The sequence below is a fragment of the Stigmatopora argus genome, chromosome 17 (genome assembly GCF_051989625.1).
Source record: "Stigmatopora argus isolate UIUO_Sarg chromosome 17, RoL_Sarg_1.0, whole genome shotgun sequence".
NCBI classification, from domain to species: Eukaryota; Metazoa; Chordata; class Actinopteri; order Syngnathiformes; family Syngnathidae; genus Stigmatopora; species Stigmatopora argus.
Window position 1 is genome coordinate 11,364,578 of NC_135403.1, and position 15,523 is coordinate 11,380,100.

At 49.7% G+C, this 15,523-nt stretch overlaps 3 protein-coding genes across 7 annotated transcripts; 2 read left to right on the top strand and 1 right to left on the bottom strand.

Annotated features, from left to right (window-relative positions):
* The first annotated feature begins 46 nt into the window (after positions 1–46).
* On the top strand, positions 47–2,672 carry urad (ureidoimidazoline (2-oxo-4-hydroxy-4-carboxy-5-) decarboxylase). Its single transcript, XM_077624366.1, has 8 exons — positions 47–409; positions 807–996; positions 1,069–1,206; positions 1,313–1,517; positions 1,636–1,789; positions 1,883–1,965; positions 2,048–2,248; positions 2,325–2,672. Exons 1-8 carry the CDS (start codon positions 330–332, stop codon positions 2,648–2,650), a joined length of 1,377 nt encoding a protein of 458 aa, XP_077480492.1. The 5' UTR covers positions 47–329; the 3' UTR covers positions 2,651–2,672.
* Positions 2,673–3,262: 590 nt separating this feature from the next.
* Positions 3,263–8,724, bottom strand: pdx1 (pancreatic and duodenal homeobox 1). Its single transcript, XM_077624369.1, has 5 exons — positions 8,679–8,724; positions 8,320–8,496; positions 8,028–8,102; positions 4,822–5,296; positions 3,263–3,940 (listed from the first exon to the last, which is right to left on the bottom strand). Exons 4-5 carry the CDS (start codon positions 5,168–5,170, stop codon positions 3,597–3,599), a joined length of 693 nt encoding a protein of 230 aa, XP_077480495.1. The 5' UTR covers positions 5,171–5,296; positions 8,028–8,102; positions 8,320–8,496; positions 8,679–8,724; the 3' UTR covers positions 3,263–3,596.
* A 291-nt stretch (positions 8,725–9,015) lies between these two features.
* On the top strand, positions 9,016–15,519 carry lnx2a (ligand of numb-protein X 2a). 5 transcript variants are annotated; one of them, XM_077624364.1, is made up of 12 exons: positions 9,016–9,190; positions 10,686–10,902; positions 11,014–11,150; positions 12,477–12,712; positions 12,786–12,923; positions 12,983–13,182; positions 13,267–13,671; positions 13,733–13,906; positions 13,995–14,172; positions 14,490–14,721; positions 14,786–14,944; positions 15,013–15,519. In XM_077624364.1, exons 1-12 carry the CDS (start codon positions 9,186–9,188, stop codon positions 15,146–15,148), a joined length of 2,217 nt encoding a protein of 738 aa, XP_077480490.1. In that variant the 5' UTR covers positions 9,016–9,185; the 3' UTR covers positions 15,149–15,519. The 5 variants fall into 5 exon arrangements, with proteins under 5 accessions (XP_077480490.1, XP_077480487.1, XP_077480488.1 ...); XM_077624361.1 differs by having other exon boundaries at positions 10,686–11,150; XM_077624362.1 differs by having other exon boundaries at positions 9,017–9,190; positions 10,649–11,150; positions 15,013–15,518.
* The last annotated feature ends 4 nt before the right edge of the window (positions 15,520–15,523 follow it).

Sequence of the window (15,523 nt, forward strand, 5' to 3'; positions counted from 1 at the left end):
TTCAGTCTGCAACTGATTGACAGGGACTTTGGCCAATGGCTGCGTGGACGGAAATGTAATACAAGCCAATGACAAGAGCCTTCGAGTTGAGGACCGCCATTACCTCCTGCTGTAGTTTCGTTGTTTACAAATAGATACGTACATCCTACGCAACTAATCGTTTTTTACTAGATGTAGTAATATAGTATCGCGCTTACGTACTAGTTATTTTTACGTCTAAAGGAAAGAGTTTGGAGCATAGAAGCAATTACGCAGAAACCGTTTCAGCGGTGTATAGCACGCTAGAGGGTTCGCCATTTTGAATGTGGCAAGGCTAATCTAAGAACAAAATGCCTCATACGTGTTGCGCCGTGGGTTGTTCCAACCGATTTACACCCGAAACCAGAGGTCGGGGGATTACCTTTCACAGGTAAAATTACATTAGGAATTTTTATGTTCTTTTTAAAGTTGTATTTTACTGTAACGATGTCAGTTTGCAAACGGGATCTACCTAGTTTTTAGGCGTGTGCCCTTTGCATTATTTTTGAATTCCTACTGCGGTGGAAAAAATCCTCTAAATGCCAAAAAAGTCTTTCTCGTGCAATTAATATGCACCCTGATTATTTTATATGTGAAATTGCACACATGATCGATGTTGTAATAGTACAACGACTGTCCGCAGGGGGGCAGAATAGTGCCGATGGGGGGGAATAGAGTGGTAGAAACTATCAGAAGAAATAAAAGCTAGGCTAGCTGTTTTATTATTATTCTTTTTTTATATATTCCATAACTTTTGAGCTAACCTTACTTTTATGATGTAAATGCAGGTTTCCCAAAGATCCAGGAGCGAGAAAAAAATGGGAAAGAGCGGTTCGTAGGAAAGGCTTCACTGCCAGTTCTTCCACCATGCTATGCAGTGAGCACTTCCGAGCCGAGAACTTTGACAGGACGGGTCAGACCGTCAGGCTACGAGAAGGAACCGTTCCTCTCTCCGTTTTCAAACCGTCCCAAGAGAAGGTAGGGACACGTCGAATTTCCGTAATCCGCCAAGTTGGTCCGTGTCGACGCGAGATCTTTTCGATGTTACAGTTTACGCTCAAGCCTTCGGACGCCAGAACGTCTCGGACCTCGATGAAGGCGCGGGAGACCCCGCCGCCGGGCGCTCCCCGGCCCCCGATCGCACCCCAAGTATTGCCCGAGCCGCCACCCTTGCCCGAGCCCACCATCGTGAGTAACGATTGGTCGTCGACTACGAAAAGGCGAACACCCGGAGAGCCGATTTTCTAGTCGTCGTTTCCATACCTGTGGACGATTTGCCGTTTTTTTTTTCCAGGACCACGCGTACGCGTCGACGCCCGACGACCTGCGGGTCAAACTCAGCGAAGCCCTGGTGAGGGTGGAGATCCTGGAAAGAGAGAGGAGGAACGCCAAGGACAGAGAGAGAAGGGTTCGGCAAACCGTCAGTTGTCTTCTGGAGGATCTCGAATTGAAGAAAATCATGAACGAGGAATTGAAAGAACGCCTCGACATATACTCGGGTAAAATGTCTCACCTTCAAACGTTCACGTTTCAATCCATTTGGAGCCGTGGTCGTCGACCTGTAAACAAACAAGACAGTTGAATCTTTTGAATAAAAGGCGCATTGTGTCATTTCAGACCTTCCAGTTCACCTGCTGTCCAAACACAGCCACGAATACACCAAAGAACAAAAAGAATTTGCCATGACCCTCCACGATTACGGTCCCAAGGCCTACAACTATCTGAGGGAGTGTCTCCATATTAATCTTCCACACCCACACACGTTGCAAAGGTAATTTTTAGGCCGTTGTAATCTACATATAGAAGCCGCAACGTTTATTTATAACTCATTTTAAATATGAATAATACATTTTTTTTCTGCAAGGTGGATTAATTCCGGGGAGTCCAAGCCCGACTTGATGATGCTGGACACGCCAAGTCAAGACGAGGACGACGCCAATTGTTGCGGTAGCGTGTCGGTCTTTCTTGAAATGAAAAGATGGTATTTTTTGGGGTCTGAAATTTGAAATTGTTTCAAACTTCTTTTCAGGTCGACAAAGAACCATCCAGAAAACCATGAAGCTTTCCCAAGTCAACGCGCTTCCCTACGAGGACTTTGTGAACGTTTTCGGCAACGTGGTGGAGAGGTGCCCCGTCGCGGCGGCCGCCGTCTGGTCCGGGCTTCCCTTCGCCGACGTCGACGCTTTCCAGGCGGCCATTTGCGACTTTGTCGATTCTTTGCCCGATTCGGGTGAGTGGCGACCCCGGTAAAACTACTAAAAATAAATATCTACGGTTAACTACGATCGTTTTACGTCGCCGTTCAGGTAAAGAAGGGATTCTCAGGTGCCACGCGGACCGGGTGGGCAGAGACCTGGAAAGCGGAAGACGGGCGGAGGGAGAACCGGACCCGTTGAGCTCGGACGAGTCCTGCACCATGTTCTGCCTAAACGAAGAGTACAAGGAACGTTTCAGCTTCCCCTTCATCATCTGCGTCCGCGCCGACGACAAGGCCGCCATTCAACAAGAGATGCGAAATCGCATCGCCAACGACTGCGCGACGGAGAGAGCGCGCGGGATCGAGGAGGTCAAGAAAATGTGCCGTCTCCGTCTTCGGGACATGGTGCTAAATGACGCCCCGTCTCAATTTTAACAATAAAATCACCCGCCTTCAACCAAGTGTGTGTATTTTTGGCTCACGAGGATATTATCTTCTGTTAGATGGAAAGTATTTTCTCTACGGTTTGCTCGATGAGTCGGTATATACATTTTTAGAGAGGTATACTACAAACAATTTCACACTAAATCAATTTGTAAGAATGAGTAGAAAGTTGACCAATGCACATTGAACAAATGGTGAATATTTAACTAATAACAAAGTTCATGGGGGTGGATAATAGTAATAACATGAGGCGATAGCATCGCTACGTTTACATGGTTTTTTTTTTACATTTGGAGTCATTTGTGCAGTAAAAACAAGCAAAAAAAAGATGGTCATACCTGCCACCTGCGTTTGAATCCTGTAAGGGTCCTTCCGTTGAAATGTATTGTTCCGCCCGAGTTCGTGCCTGATCAAAATTCACAAAAACACAAGCGTTAAATTGCTGAAAATATTAACACGCTGTTCGGTTATTGTCTCAAATTTAGAAAGACAAAAGAAAACAAAGTAACTTCATTAGCAATCAATTCATACAATTAAATAGTTTTTAAGTAGTATTCAAATGGATTTAATGTAGACTTATACATTGTTTACGTGATTGGTATTTTGCTATTCATATTTACCACGCCCCCCCAAAACGAAAGGAAACGAAGAGTATATACACCTTGCGTCCACTAGACGGCAGCAGAACTTTTACCATACGAAAGTATTAAGCCACAAATCTTGCATAATAAACAATTGAGGCATAATTTGTACATATACACGATTGCACACGATACATATTTGATCAAACCACACGCGACTACGGTCTCCTGTAGCCGTTTGTGTGTTTTGTCATTTTTCCGACTAATAAAATAGGTTCAATATCCACAAAATGACAACCAAATGGTCAAATTGACCAAGGTTATCTCGTTGGAGGTGGACCCCACAACGTCCATCTTCAGAAAAGCGTTTTTTCCCGCTCCGGCGTTCTGGGTTCCGGGGAGGCCCCCGTTCCGGTGGCCGGCGTCCCCTGGTCCCCGGAGGTGACGGCCGAGTCCTGGTCGGGTTCGCCCCTCCTGGTCCGCCGCCGGTCCTCCTCCTTCTTCCACTTCATGCGGCGGTTCTGGAACCAGATCTTGATGTGGCGTTCGGTCAGGCCGAGGATCAGCGCCAGCTCCACGCGACGTGGCCTGGAGATATAGCGGTTGAAAAGGAATTCCTTCTCCAGCTCCAGGAGTTGAGCGCGGGTGTACGCCGTGCGGGTGCGCTTGCTCTCCTCGGCCTCCGCCGTCACGTACGGACCTGAATGGTACATGAGTGACCGGTCAGGATTTCATGGTTTGATTCGACGGAGTTTGTGGATCAGGAAGAAATGCCTGAAAGCTTTGTCGTATTGACGCTTGACACGCGTTGCTGCACCATTTGTGTTTTTTTCTGTTGTCAGAGGGTCAGATTTTAGGCAGAAGTTTCATATTGTATCATAATGGTATTGTGTGCTAGAGATATAACTAATAAAGAAGATAAAAAGAAGATTTTACAGGAGTTTTTGAGGAACTGACGTCGTTTTTTCGGGGCCTTCCGTGAATAGTGAACACGTCTTTTGTCATGAATAGAATCACTTTTTTTTCAGAAAAAAAGAGACATTCTATTTCAAAAAGCTAACATACACGATTAGCTATATAGTTTTAATACCATTTCAGAAAAAAAAATGCCTTTTTCTATATCGTTGTTTTATTAATTCCTTTCCAGGTGGATGATTATATCCAACAACGAAATTACAGAATGTTATTTTAATCTCAGGAATTGTATTTAATAAATCCATGTAATTTTTATATGACTCCAACGGTATGCATCTAAAAAAAAAGGTGAGTCATACTTGTATTAACTCCAACGTACAAAGTCACGCCACACTTTACGACACTAGACCTAATAATAATACCGCATTCATAAACGATAAAAATAGCCTTTTTCAACGACATCTCGTGGTTTGATCAATCTAAAAAGGCTCAAATAACCAAAGTGAGCATAACGAAACACTAAATTTCACAGTTTAAAGTCCACACAACCACAAAGGCTCGAAAATCACTTATTTAAGATTTTTAAAAAAAGAAACTATTTCATTGCTCTAATAAATGGCCTAAAAAGCAAATGGTGGAGCAATGTGTTGTTGTATTTTTTTTTACCTGTCCATTGCGTCTTCCACGTGTGGGGGTGGCTTTTGGTGCTTTTCATCCAGGGGAAAGGCAGCTGAAATCGGCTTTGCTCGTCCGCGTCCCCGTAGGCCGAGACGGGGGTGAACGGCTGAGGGTGTTGGGGCTCCTGCGTTTGCTGGTACAAAAGCGGGATGCCCAGGTCTTCGCGGAGAGGCAGCCCGTACGCGGCCTCCACCTCCGGGTAGGCGACCTGCACTTGCCGGCTCATGTAGAGGCAGGGCGGCGGCGGTGGGGTGTGGCCGCCCGGGTCCTCGCCTGTTGGGTACGCGCATGGGTCCTTGAAGGGGTTCTGCTGGTACGCCTGGTGGTCCCGATGCATGGCTGCCGCTCGCCGGCCGGCCAGGATGGACGGATCTTCTCCTCTGGCCCGGGTGCAGGTGTGCGGGGGACACGTGAGCGGGCGGCGGGGGCAGCCATTGGCTGAGCCGGGACTTGACTAAGTGACCTGGAGGAGGTGTGTCAAGAAAAGGTCTCACGGTCAACAAATCTGAGTTTTTTTTTTAAACTTTAACTACGCAGGTTGACATGTTAGACCAGGGTGGTCAAACATACGGTCCGCGGGCCGGGCAGGGCCAGTAGGGGTCCGATCAGAGGTCCAATCCATTTTGACGAGCAAGGGCGAATGAATGTTTAGAAGCCAGTGAGTGAGGATAAAAATAATTAAGGGTTCACTTCTGTTTGGGGAATTGAATTAACAGAGTGGTCATAACATGCAGGAAGATGACATCTTACAACAAACTGGACCCAAATCAGGAAATGTAATTTTTTAAGTCATTTTTTAAAAAGCAAAAGTAAGCGGTTCCAGCCAAGCCCAGACAAGAGAAACAAGCTTGACAAAATAAAAGCAAATCAGGCATTTGGTCACAAATTGAAAGAAATCCAACCAAGTGCTACATTTGGGAATAAACAGAATACAAACAAAATAAACAGCAGAACAGCCCAAAAGAAAAGTTTCGTGTTCCGAGCGGAAGTCCGTCCAAAACAAAGTATTTTGTCCACAAAAAGAAGGTTGTGGGCCCCAACCAAGAGCCCCGATTCCCCCCAACATTTTGTCTGGAAACGTCACCCCAAGGAGCCGGCGTGGCGTGGCCGATGTGGCCGCCTCATTTAACAGCACTTAGAGTCGGCGACAAACAAGAAGCTTGACGCTCTCATCGGCCATTAAGGGCCGCCTCTGTGTACGCCGCGCGTTAGGCCCCATTAAGCAGGCGCTCTCGTGGTTAGACGTTTGAGATGGAACTCAATTACCGACCCCCCGCGTGTCAACTCTAACGCCAATGCCACGCCTCCGCTAGCGAGTCTGCACGTCGCACAACGTTACGCGATCCGAAAAGGCAACGCCGGACTAACTTCGTCTCGTGCGGAGTTACCGTAAAGCGCCGGCTATCTTAATGGCGCTCTCGCGGGTGCCATAAAAAGAGCCATTGAAGAAGCCATTGGCGGCACTCGTACTTAAACACCCTTTTAAAGAGGAAGGAAACCGTTGAAAAGGAAGATATATCTTCCAGGTGGATAACGGGAATTTATGAAGCAGATGACCTAAGTGGCGCTGTGACTTTTTTTTATGGGGAAAACTATTAAACCCACGTTTATGCATTAAACTATAAAAAGTATAAACAACTTAGGCTTCAATTTTCACCATCTGTCTTTTTCCTAGACATAAAAACACTGCAATTTGTGAAAAATTACAACTTCTTCACTCACAAAACGGCAACCAGCTCCATTAAAAATCAGTGTGGCACTGATATTTTTTTTCGCGCCCAATCCTGTTACCCGGCGGATCATTTTTTTTAAAACATGAGAATTAAAATCTCAAAAGGCCAAAATGTTTTGATTTTTATTACTGTCAGTACATTAGCTTATCTTATTGGCTAATCATTTATGCTAGCAGAGGACGCGATTTCACTAGCCTGATCAAAACGTTATAAACGCTCATGTCAGTGTTCGTAAAACATCAAATCTCGGCCGATATTAACGTTTACGTGAATTCGCCATTTAAAATTTAGGCTCATATCTTCTCAACGAGCACATTTGACGACATTTTCCAAAATAATAACTCTGCCTGGCTCACCCCGAAACGTTTTCCTCGCCATTCGTAATTTGAGAAGCGCGGCCAATCACGTAATACGCGGAATCGGCGCATCGTTTCTTCGTATTAGCCGATAGCAATGCGTGCATTTTAATGCTGTATTAGGGGACACTAACATTGGTATCGGCGCAACACTAGACAAAATGGTTCCATTGTTGATTCAAAACTACTCAGTATTTGCTTGTTTCAAGGTGGAATGGAGCCATGATTGCCGTGGCGACCAATACAGGTCCTACCTCGTTTCTCGCCTCCGCAGTCGGCTGCGCTACGCTCCGACTCCCCCGCGACCCTGTTGCCGAAATACAAAACGGGGAGATTAAAATCAGTCCTTCATTTTGTCGACTTGGACTTCCGTCTGTCTTTCTCCGCCGCGTCGTCCCGCTCGCCCTTGCGTCCGCGACTCCCGTCCCGCTCGCGGTCCCGCTTCTTCGTCTCGCCGCCGTACACGTTTTCGCGGTGACGTCGGCGCCCGCCGTCCCGTCTATTGCTCGGCGATCGGCTCCGGCTCCTCCGCCCGGGGGAATCCCGCCTGGCGGCGTGAGACGCGTGTCCCGATTTGGGCTCCCCGGGACGCCGCTGCAGTTCCGTCGAGCGGAGGGTGTTGAGGAGGAAGCGCTTGTTGGTGCCCCGCAATGGACATTTTAGCCTGACGAGAAGGGACGCACCTTTCATTTCAAATACGATCAAATATGGAGCTCGTGTGTAGTCTGGGACAATAACGGGATTTAGGGATGCGATCAGGTGATCAGAAATCGGGCCCGATCGGGTCTATTTCAACTTATTGTTTGCCATTGACGGCGATAGACGTCCAATCCAAATTGGAATTTTTCTCTATCGCTGTCAAAGGCAATGAAATACACACCGGTTGAAATGTTTTTGATGTGGTTAAGGGCTACAAGCAACAAATAACCCAGGTCTAATTAATTACATGAAATTATATACAATGCTTTATACCGTATATACAACTGGAAAAAAGTAAGTGAATGTCCAGAGACAGAAATGTTTTTTTAAGTTAAATAAATGGCAATTTGTATTCTCAATTAGCATGCTAATCAACTCGAAATGACGTCATCTTTAATGGACTCACCATCCCGCGGGGCCCATGGTCTCGGCTCTCAGCCGAGCCCTGTCAGTCTCCCTCAGGAGCTCTTCCACAGCACGTCTGAAACAAACACAAATGAGTTCAATGAAACATAATCATGAAAGATAACACGCAGAGCTCTATTCGAAAAAAAAGACGCAATGAGAGTAACGCGAGTCATTGGTAATGACAGGCGGGCAGTGTCCCGTTTTAACCTAAACTGAGGAAAGCGAGTTTGTTAGCAGCTAAGAGCTAATTCTTACAAAAACACTAAATAGCACGGTGGATAAGTGCATACCTTTCCAATTCACTCTCCTCTTCTGCCATAATTACTCGATCGATTTAAGGTTTCCTGGTATCAACTCCCTCACAATGACTTTTTAATGAACGAGCAGACAGCTTGTTTACGGCGATGGGGGCTTAGCGGCGTGAACCTGACGGTGGCCAGCTAGATGCCTGACTGGAAATTAATGTCCTATTTGGACGGGAGTCAAAAGTAGAACTTAATTTACTTTGGATTCAACTCCTTGACTGAAAGTAAATGTTCTGGAATATCATTGTATACAACGTCAATTATAGAATAATTTATAATGTCAATACCATTTCCCAAAGCCTTACTAACAATTCGGCTAACGTCAGGAAATGCAAAATACATACCTTTTTATATTATATGGGTTTATCAACGTGTGTAATGCCATTAAAAACTTTCTGCTATCCATTTTCAAAAGTACGGCATAAAAAGTACAATGAAACTATGTGTAGAGTACTCGATTACTTGCAATATTGTATTCTTGTTTTGTTATTTCAACATTTGAGCCTATTCATTTTTATTTCAATTGTCATTATAACTTTGACACCCCGCAAAAAAATAACATGATAGTTTCCACTGCTTTATATTGTTTGTTGTTGATGTTGTTGTTGTTTTTGTTGTTTTTTAATCCACGCAGGCATATTTTCTAAAGCCCCTTCCCCTACGGCTGCGCGCGCCACCTCCCCCCGATGATTGACAGCGGTGGGCGTTTTCGGACGGGCTCGCAGGGTCGCCGCCACTTTGCGGTGAATGCGTGGATTTGAGGTGCGAGACGCTGACCATCGCCCCCCACCACCAGCTCCTCTCTCCCCCCTTTTTTGGGGTCGGGATGCAAGGCGCGGAGGAGCATCCGGATGAGGTATTATGACATCTGCATGTACAATGTCACTGGGTTCGTACAAGTGAGTGTGTGTGTATGTGTGTGTGGTCGGGGGTCTCGGCTTTGCATTGCTATTGACGTTTGTTGGATGGAGTCAGACAGATGCTCACGTTCCCATCATGACACTGCAGTGTAGGTGGCAGGACCGCAGGATGGAGGACAATGGTCGAAAAAAAATTAAAGTGCTTTTGCAGGCAGGGATTTTCTGTCAAAGTGGAAAACAACAGCCTATGTGGATTAAAAAATAACTACAAAGAGGACTTGGTAAAAAAAAGAAAGGCTAGAGTGACAGATGGGACGGATTGGTGGATTTTGCAGAGAGATTAGATGACAGGTGATGGGTTGACAGTCAAGTTATCGATGTAGGAAGGCGGCGACGACAACCTTGGGATTAAGCGAGACGTTTTTTTTTACGTCTACGATGCGGTGATGTCACAGCTTTGTTTTAAAGGCAGACAGAAGGAGCCTTGTGTTCTCGTGCTTCATTCATGTCCAGCTGTGGGGATGGAGAAACAAGCGAGCAGTCACATCCAAGGAGGAAGAGAAAAGGAGAACATCCTTAAAAATAGGGGAGGCTGGAATAATTAACAGCCGGACACTGGGTAGCCAAGGAGACGGGTTGTCACGGGGACCGTAACCAAGGAGACGGGATCGGAGGGAGGGCTCCTTTCCGACGAGGCCTCTTCGGCATCCCGTGAATGTCAAGAGAACGGGTCCGGTGTCTGCCGTCGCCACGGCGACGATAGAGCCGGGGGCGGGCGCGCGTCCATCGAGGTATGGAAATCTTTTATCAATCGTTTGCTATTTTCGCTTCCTGTCGCCGAGAATAGAGACATTTGAAGTATACGCTTCAGACGGATTGGACATCCGTCTGAGGTTTCTGGGTAAAACGGTAAAGGTCGTCATGGGAACGAAAGCCTGACTCATCATCGGCTGGAATGCCAGCGTAAACTTGGACGATTTTGGGGTGTAAATTTGTGATGAAAGCGAGTCACTTGGGAAAATGTCCTGAGTGTGGGCGGATAAAAAAAATCTCTCCCTGCTATTTTTTTAATTAATCTTTTTCTCACACTTTTAGTTTTTTTACATTAAATGGTAGCCATGGAGCTAGGTAATTTACCCTAAAAAAAATCCACATTCATCCCTTCCAAAGTCCAGCTGTTTACAGCCGTACTGTGTAAAAACGAGGGTAAAAAAATCCCATCTGTCACTTAAACATCTTCAAACTATTCCGCGTTTCCTTTTTCTACGCTTCTTCCTCTCCGCGACAATCCCGGATAATTCCCTCCCGACGGAATCGAAAAAAAAAACGACAGATTATACCGTCAGATTAGTGGACGGGAGCAGCGATACATAATCTCTAGCGTGGCGCACGTGCGCAAGGAATAAACGTAATCGCACGCTTGTTGTTGTTTTTTTTTCTTCTTCCCCAAACAGCTGTCTGAACGAGTTGCAATGCACCGTCCTCCCGCAGGGGGCGCACGTCCCGTGACGCTTATGGCCTAGGAATTCCGGGGATGGGCAGCCCGGGCTGCGAGGTGGCTCTCTCCGGGCCCGTCGGGCCCGCCAAGCCCGCCGAGCCCGCCTCGGAGACCCCCTGCTCGGAGTGCGGCCAGGCGCACCGCAACCGGGAGAACCACCTGTACAACTACCGGCTGGAGGTGGACGACGACCTGGTGTGCCACATCTGCCTGCAGCCGCTGGTGCAGCCGCTGGACACGCCCTGCGGGCACACCTTCTGCGCCCGCTGCCTGCGCAGCTTCCTGCAGGAGAGGGACTTCTGCCCGCTGGACCGGACGCGGCTGCAGCTGCCGGCCTGCCGCAGGTCCAGCATCCTGGTGCACAAGCTGCTGGACAAGCTGTCGGTCACGTGCCCGCTGGCGCCAATCTGCTCGCTGAGCATGCCCAGGTGCGATTTGGAGGCGCATCTTAAACGCAGGTAAGCGCTGGGGGGAAGGAGTTCTCGGCTTCGCTTTTTTGAGATGTGAAATGATGGTGTTCGTTATCAAAGGAAAGATTTGGCGAGCAGCCGTGACGGGTCGTTTTTGTGGTCTGATTGCCGACAAAGTGCGTTGAAATGAAGGTTTTCGTTATCAAAGGAAAGGCTTGACGAGCAGCCGTGACGGGTCCTCTGTGTTGGCCCAGGCCGTCGTCACCAGCACCCCTGGATTAGCTGGTAGCCGCGGAGTTCAATTGCCCTAAAGGCGTTCAAGTGGGCCGTCCGTTCACACGCTTTGGCTCCTGGCCCGTTTGGACCAGGTGTTGTGAAACCTTGGGAGGGCGAAAGGCTAGGGAGGAGGGATTACCGGGCTGTAGGTCATGTGACGGGGGATTAGTGGCGCCCAAGTGGTACGGTGGTGGGTTGGCCGGTCAGAAGCTCCTCCGAGTTCCCACGTTCTTTCTGGGCAACCATGCTGAGCAACTTTAACACCAGAGATCTTTTCAATCACTTCTTTTGCGAGACGGCCAAAGGAAACCCCGGCTTGTGGTGAGTAAACAACTTGGCGGAAATCTCGCGGGGTTCGCTCCGCCGGGAAACTGCCTCGGGCGGTCCAATGGAACGGAAGCATTTCGCGATTGTCCGAAAATGTCTCTTGTAAGGCGAGTTAGGGAAGGATTTTAACTTTGGGTCTACCAAAAACGACCTCCGACGGCTGGCAAATTGCATTCCAACTTGGCTAGCTAATGGCTTCCAGAGGGAAAACCCTCCCCCTGATCCAAACCCCGTAAAGAACCTGAGAAATTGTGACTTGTTGACATGTTCATCTGTGTTTTGACGCATCGCTCATTGACGGCTTATCCCTCTCGCCGAGCATCCTAAGGGGATTTCCTTGAACCGGCTCGGGCTAACGAGCCTTTTCGCTTTTCTGACTCAGCTTTTTGTCGGCAATTCGTCCGTTTGTCATTTTCCCATCGCAAGCAGCCGGATATTTCCCACCGAAATAATTCCAGACATATAAAGAAAGGCGGGTTCAGTTTCTCGGGATTACCGTGACTCTATTTGAAATCAAGATAAGACCTCTGATCCCTCGTGGGGTTTTTTCCTCGGGGACTTAGAGGTCCAAGATAGCAACGGGAGTCAAGTGTCGCCATTGTGTAACCGGAAAACTCCAGATGATTATAAAGGGAAAGCGCTGTCTGCGCGGTGGTAAAAGTCGGGATTTTAGCGCATTAACGGCACTAAATCCAACACGCCAACAACAACAACAACGGTAAAGATAAAGAACTTTAGATCAAACTGCCTCTTTCTGTTGTGTTTTTGTAGGTGTCCAGGAACACGATGTCAGCAGACCAGCGTGGACGGCCCCCGTAAGGAGAGCGGCGACGACCGACCGCCGGTCAAGAGTCCTCCGAGATCCCCCCTCTCGGCACAGACCGACCTGGGCGACGCCGGTCCTTCGCCGCCGCTCGGACTCAATGGCGTTGAGAACGAGGCGCCGGGCGGGACCACCGAGGCCGGCCTGGACAACCCTGCTTTCGAGGAGAGCACCGAGGAAGACAGTAAGTTGCGGCAACAACAAAAAGTCAAAGGAGTTGTTTGCGGCGGTCTTAGATAGCCCATGCGGTCCCTCAGGTGTGGTGGGAATAGAGTGCATCATCCCCCGGGTGAAACGACCCCTCAGCAACCCTTGCATCCATCTTCTCCGCTCGGTCAGCTCCACCTCCTCGGGCTGGGAATGCCCCGAATCCCCGCCTCTTTCCGCCGAAGAAGGTAGAAAATTTCGATCGATGGGTCTCGGTTGGGGGCAAAGTTGAACCCGTCTTTGACAGGTTGCGTCAAGCTTCCGTCGCTCCCGGAAGGCGAGATCACGGCGGTGGAGGTCCACCGGGCCAACCCGTACGTGGAGTTGGGGATCAGCATCGTCGGCGGGAACGAGACCCCCCTCATCAACATCGTCATCCAGGAGGTTTACCGGGACGGCGTGATCGCACGGGACGGGAGGCTGCTCGCGGGGGACCAGATACTCCAGGTCAGATAAAGTTCCCATGGCCGGGCTAGCCAAGCGGCTAGCCGAAAAGCTAGCCGAGCAGCTCACCAGCGCTATGCATTCCAGGTGAACAACGTGGACATCAGCAACGTGCCGCACAGTTTTGCGCGCTCCACACTAGCGCGGCCATGCACCACCCTGCAGCTCACAGTGCTCCGCGAGCGGCGTTGCGCCTCGCGGGCGCCGCCCTCCGCCACGCCGGCCGTTCCCAAGGCCCCCTGCCCGACCCCCGAGGGCAACCCGCCCAGTCCCGTGTCGCTGAGGATCACCCTGCACAAGCGCGACTCGGCGGAGCAGTTGGGCATCAAGCTAGTGCGGCGCACCGACGAATCCGGGGTCTTCGTGTTGGACCTGCTGGACGGGGGGCTGGCGGCCAAGGACGGTCGCCTGCGAGGCAACGACCGCGTTTTAGCCGTCAACGAGCAGGACCTGCGCCACGGGACGCCCGAGCAGGCGGCCCAGATCATTCAGGTGAGGCGGTACCGGCTAGCGCGGCGCTCTCGTACGGAATTCGCCATACTTGTCTTTTCAGGCTAGCGGCGAACGAGTGCACCTTCTCATCGGCCGAGCCAACAAGGCCACTCCGCCGCCGCCGCCAAAGTCCAGCTCCACCAGAGATCTCTACTGCCTTGACCACTTCCTGCCTAACCACAGCGCCAGCCCGAGTCCGGTGCCGTTGCACCTGTCCCGAAGCAGCACGCACCGGGTAGGACCGCGGGCGTAGGCTAGCTTCAATGGGAACCGCGGCGAGTCCGACTTCGGACCAACTTTAACTGTCTTCTCGCCCTCGAAAGGACCTGTCCCAGTGCGTCACGTGCAAGGAGAAACACATCACCGTGAAGAAGGAGCCCCACGAGTCTCTGGGCATGACGGTGGCCGGTGGACGGGGGAGCAAGAGCGGAGAGCTGCCCATTTTTGTCACCAGCGTCCAACCGCACGGATGCCTGTCCAGGGATGGTCGAATCAAACGAGGCAAGAGCGCCGCCATCACTGTCAACTTAATCCCTTTTCCTCTATTTTACAGCAGCATTTCAAATTGTTGACACGTGTTTTAGATCTATAAAAAAATGAATATTCAGGGCTTTTAATCCAGTTTTTTAATCCATTTTAAAAAAATCTAAATATATCTAAAATGGTCCGGCCCACGTGAAATCAAGTTGATGTTAAAGCGGCCCGCGAACCCACCCGAGTCCGACACCCCTGCTATAGGGGAATTGCAATCATTAATAAGCAGAGCAATTGGCAACGTAACCGTTTGCTTCTGCCGATATCTTGGCTCCTCCCTCTAGGCGACATCCTCCTGAGCATCAACGGCCAGGACTTGACGTACCTGAGCCACGGCGAGGCGGTGGGCACCCTGAAGGCCAGCGCCGCCTCTGCCTCGGTGCAACTGCGAGTGCTGGAAGTGAGCATGACGGAGGAACGGGAACGCGACCGGCTGCTCCTGCACCACCACTCTCACGACAGCGACTTTGACGCCAACTGGTCGCCCTCCTGGCTCATGTGGCTCGGACTCCCCAGGTGAGTCGGCGGGCCCGGACGGCAACCGATTCCGACGCTACATTTGACGCTTTGTCGTGGCCAGTTACTTGCACAGCAGCCACGAGATCGTCCTGAGGAGAAGCCATCCCGGCAGTTGGGGGTTCAGCATCGTGGGGGGCTACGAGGAGAAACACGGCAACCAGGCTTTCTTCATCAAGACCGTGGTCCTGGGAACACCTGCCTACTATGACGGCCGTCTCAAGTAAGTCCGACGAAACGCGAGAAACAAATAATCCGACTTGATCTCATCGTTAGAAATGTGCTTTTTAGGTGCGGCGACATGATCGTGGCGGTCAACGGCCTATCCACGGCGGGCATGAGCCACTCGGCGCTGGTCCCCATGCTAAAGGAACAGCGCAGCCGCGTGGCGCTAACCGTCGTCTCCTGGCCCGGGAGTCTGATCTAGCCGGGCTACTTGTAAAACATAGAAAAAAAAATGGAATTCGCTTACTGTACGATCGCCCGCCGGGTTTATAATCCGGGATCAAAAGGCGAGGAGATGGCACTGTGCCACACGTCGCGACCCTCTGCTGTGCTCATAAGTCCGCTTCACTCTAAAAAGGGGGACAAACAAAGTCCCGTGTTAGTTTCAAAGTGAACCCTTTCCACATCGAACACCAGCGTCGGATCCGTCTCTATAAGCCCCTCCCCCTTAGGCCTCATTTTCGCAAGCTGCCACAAAATGGGGCTTCTCACGCGCGACAGCCTGATCAGCTGTTATTTTATACATGTGAATGTGTGTGTCTGTTTGTTTTAATAAATATTTCCTGAAAAAAAGCAT